At 33.6% G+C, this 3,893-nt stretch overlaps 1 protein-coding gene across 1 annotated transcript; it reads left to right on the top strand.

Moving 5' to 3' along the window:
• Positions 1-247: 247 nt before the first annotated feature.
• LOC111899353 (glycine-rich protein 2-like) lies at positions 248-803 on the top strand. Its single transcript, XM_052767141.1, has 2 exons — positions 248-489; positions 620-803. The coding sequence occupies exons 1-2, from the start codon at positions 248-250 to the stop codon at positions 801-803; spliced, it is 426 nt and encodes a 141-aa protein (XP_052623101.1).
• The last annotated feature ends 3,090 nt before the right edge of the window (positions 804-3,893 follow it).

Raw genomic sequence — 3,893 nt, 5'->3', positions numbered from 1 at the left:
GATTATGTTTGTTATATGACCCATAAGCAAGTATGTCCTTTCCTTTATTAATTAATTTTTTTATTTTAATTTTCTTTAACGTGTTTTAAATTGTTGTTTTAATTTAGGTTATAATTTTTTTTCATAATTTCATATTTGGCTAGTTTATTTATTTATTTATTTTTTGTTTGTCATAACTAGAATGTATTTTTAAAATTCATAAAATTACATAAAAATAAGAATAAATATGACCTGGATAATGTTAGTAATGACAACCTACCAAATAGTTACCCCAGACGAGTACACGTCTAGAGGAGTAGGGGTTATGCTCCCAATAACTTTCAATTGTACCGGTGGTGGTGGTAGTGGTGGGGTTTGCGGTGGTGGTGGTTACAATGATGGTTGTATCGGTGACGGTGGTGGTGACAGCAGCGGTGGCAGTGGCGACGGTGGTGGGGACAGTGGCGGTCACGATGACGGTGGCGGCGGTGGTGGTGGAGGTGGTGTAGTGTTAGTGGGTGGTCCGTGGCTGCGGCAGTAGTGGTGGTAGTGGCGAAGGTGGTGGTGGTGGTGGCGGTGGCGGTTGCGGTGGTGGTGGTTACGATGATGGTGGTGGTGGTGGTGGCGATGGTGGTATCAGTGGTGGTGGTGGTGGCGACGGCGGTGGTGGTAGCAACGGTTGTGGTGATGGTGGCGATAGTGTTGATAGGTGGTCCATGGCGGCGGCGGCGGTAATGGTGGATGTGGTGGTGGTGGAGGTGGAGGTGGCGGTGGTCCATGGGGGTAGCAGCGGTTGTGGTGGTGGTGGGTTTTCTGATAAGTAAATTGGAATTTTTTTAATTTGTCACTTTCCTTGCTGACGAGGAATGTTTTCTTTCCAACTTTGGAAGGAATCCACTTTCCTCCATATTCCAGAAAGCTTATTTCATTTAAGAATCTCTTTACTCCTTTTAAGTCCAACCAAACACATAAATTAGAATAATATTACGAGTAACTAACTATTTTATCAATTTTTTAAATTATATTGGCTCACGTAACATTAACCAATGTCTTCATAGCAGATTGTAGGTTGTTGCATATTCCATGATTGAGTTTTATTATTATTATTATTATTATTATTATTATTATAGTACCTATACTAGAGATTGCAAAACTTATTTACCGAGTTATTGTTGTTTATAATTTACTTACATAAAGATAAAGATACTAATGATAGATGATCCAAAGTTTTATTAAAAAATAAATAACCACTCATTTTCTTTTTAGATAATTGGAAATTTGGTTTACTCACACCATTTTCTTCTTATGGAAATTCATTGGATCTCTAACCTACACATACATCCACACACCAAAAAGTCACCCCTAACTATTAAATGCGACCCACACCACTACAAAAACCACTCACGCCAAAATCACACCCACACCAATACCAACACTCTATCAAACACACCCTATCCAAAATCTCCACATCCACCCATGCGCACCCCAACACAACTCCATATACCCACACATTACCCCAAATCTATACAAAAAATATTGTAATTTAGACATCATTTCCAAGTTAAAACAATAAATAAAAAAATCTAAGCAAAGTGTGGATAGTAAAACCATTTTTGACAAAAAATTATAAATTTGAACTAAAGGTCATAACTATTACTCTTGATCTGATATATCTATCATGTCATATTTTCATTTCTCCTCACTTTGTTTGACTTTTTCTTTGTTTTCTCGAACCTCTTCCTCGAGTGCAGTAACTTTACTTTTCTGCAATAATAAAGATTACCATAAGAACAAGGATAATTGGTGTTCAATGATTATATTAATACATATAAATAAGACTTTATTATGTAACAGGTGAATATATGTAAAGAGTGACAAAGTTACTAGTGCTTTATCTGTCTCCTAATAATCACCCAAATAAACCCAATCTTCTTTATTATGACAATCTTGGTGAGCATTATCACTGTGTATTGTCTTCTCTTCTATGTTTAATAAAGTTCCCAAAATGTTCTCAAGCACATTTTTTTCAACATGCATGACATTAATGTTATGACACATTAACAACTTGCACATTTTCTTTTTTGGCTTCACCTATGAGCAATTAACTTATAACAGTGTTGGAATCATAATTCAAAATTCCGGGACATTTTTAACCTTAGGGGTATTTTGGGGAAAAAGATAAAAGAGTTTGTATCAAATTAGGTATCTTTCATGCCCAATATAAAAATAGGAGTAATTCCTTTATTGTTTTCAATCTACTAGTTTAATTAAGAAGTAATTACTTAGCCAACATGTTTTTTTTTATCGCCTCTCTTGTCCCTTGTTCTTTGTTCTTTTTCCCCTGGTTCTTTTTTTATCACCTGTTCCATCTTCCATCTGTTTCTCTAACTTTTTTCGTTGGTGCACAAGGTGAAAATTGAAAGCAGCCCCTGTTACTAGTATTTTTTAAACTAGGTTGAAAAATGATATTAGTTGGTGCAGGAGAGGTGCATATTCTTTATTGGGAGGGACTAGCACGTTAAAAGCTAGAACACAATTGTTACCTTTTTGTTAGTTTGAGTATTTTCAATAAAAAATAGTAAAGATTTTTGTTCTTTTCTTGTTTTAGATATCATTTTTTTGTGAGTTCAAGAGAGAATACTAGGACAAGTATTAGAAGTGTATAAAAATGTGTGGCAATAATGGGACAATTATTTAGCACATCTAAACAAACAATTGAAGTTTTACAATGATGCTTCTTTTTCAGCACGACAATCTACTTTTATCATGACAATCTCTTTTAGTAAAAAAAATGGACATTTATGCCCCTGATATATGTAATTGCTAATATATGTAAGTGCCCATATATCAATACCATGCTCAATTCTTTGTAGCTTTACAGTATTTTCCTACTTTTAGTTGGAGCTGCTTGTAAAGACATGAGCAATTAACTTTTAACAGTGTTTTAATAATTCATAATTATGGGACAGTTTTAATCTAAGAGGTATTTTCGGGAAAAAAAATAAAGTTTTTGTATCAGATTAGGTCTCTTTCATGTCTAGTTTAAAAATATGAGTGATTACTTTATTGTTTTCAATCTAGCATTACGTTTATTTCAGAAGTAATTACTTAGCCAAGTACTTTTTTAAACCTCTCTTGTCCGTTGTTCCTGTTATTTTTCTTTCCTGGTTATTTTTTTTATCACCTGTTATTATTTTTATTGGTGCAAAACAATCCAAAATATCATATGATTTGGAGCATTTTTAATGGAGACAAAACAATCTAAGCTAATAATGATTGAAGAAGGAATCCACGAGCAACATGAAATTGAATAACAAAATCTTAACAAACAAATTGATAGAGAAGAAGATTAGTTACCTAAGATCGATGAATGTTTCACGAGTAACTGTATATCGTAGCCCTAGATTTTAATGCATGTCTATCTCCTTCGATTGATGTTCCTTCTCGTAAGGCTTTGATAGGGTTTAACGTGGGATTAACCGTTCCATAAATCTACAATACTTAATTTCAGGAAGTGATTATGTTTGTTATACAATCCATAAGCAAGTATATTCTTTTTTTTTTTTTAATTATTTTTATATTTCAATTTTCTAAAACTTGTTTTAAATTGTAGTTTTGATTTTGGTTATAATTTTTTTTTTTTCAAAATTTCATACTCAAGTAGTTATTTTTTTTCCGTTTTTTGGTCATAAGTACAATGTAATTTTATTTGATTTGAATATTTGAAACAAAAATAGTTACCCTGACCAACCTACAAACTCACACGGATACTCTAGCTCACCCTATGGTATCATGAATCCCACATCCATCCATCCACCCACACACATCCCCTATAGACGAGTACATGTCTAGAGGAGTAGCGGTTATGCTCCCAACAAATTTGAATTGACAAACACATATTTAAAATAAATTGG

This window comes from Lactuca sativa, chromosome 1, assembly GCF_002870075.4.
Source record: "Lactuca sativa cultivar Salinas chromosome 1, Lsat_Salinas_v11, whole genome shotgun sequence".
Classification (NCBI taxonomy): domain Eukaryota; kingdom Viridiplantae; phylum Streptophyta; class Magnoliopsida; order Asterales; family Asteraceae; genus Lactuca; species Lactuca sativa.
Note: the sequence above shows the minus strand (reverse complement) of the source record. Positions and strands in the feature narration are given on the sequence as shown.

Coding starts and splice junctions, on each gene's coding strand:
- LOC111899353 (XM_052767141.1), top strand. CDS start 248: ATGACAACCTACCAAATAGTTACCCCAGACGAGTACACGTCTAGAGGA. Junction 490..619: donor GGTGGTGGAGGTGGTGTAGT/GTTAGTGGGTGG, acceptor TGGTGGTATCAG/TGGTGGTGGTGGTGGCGACG.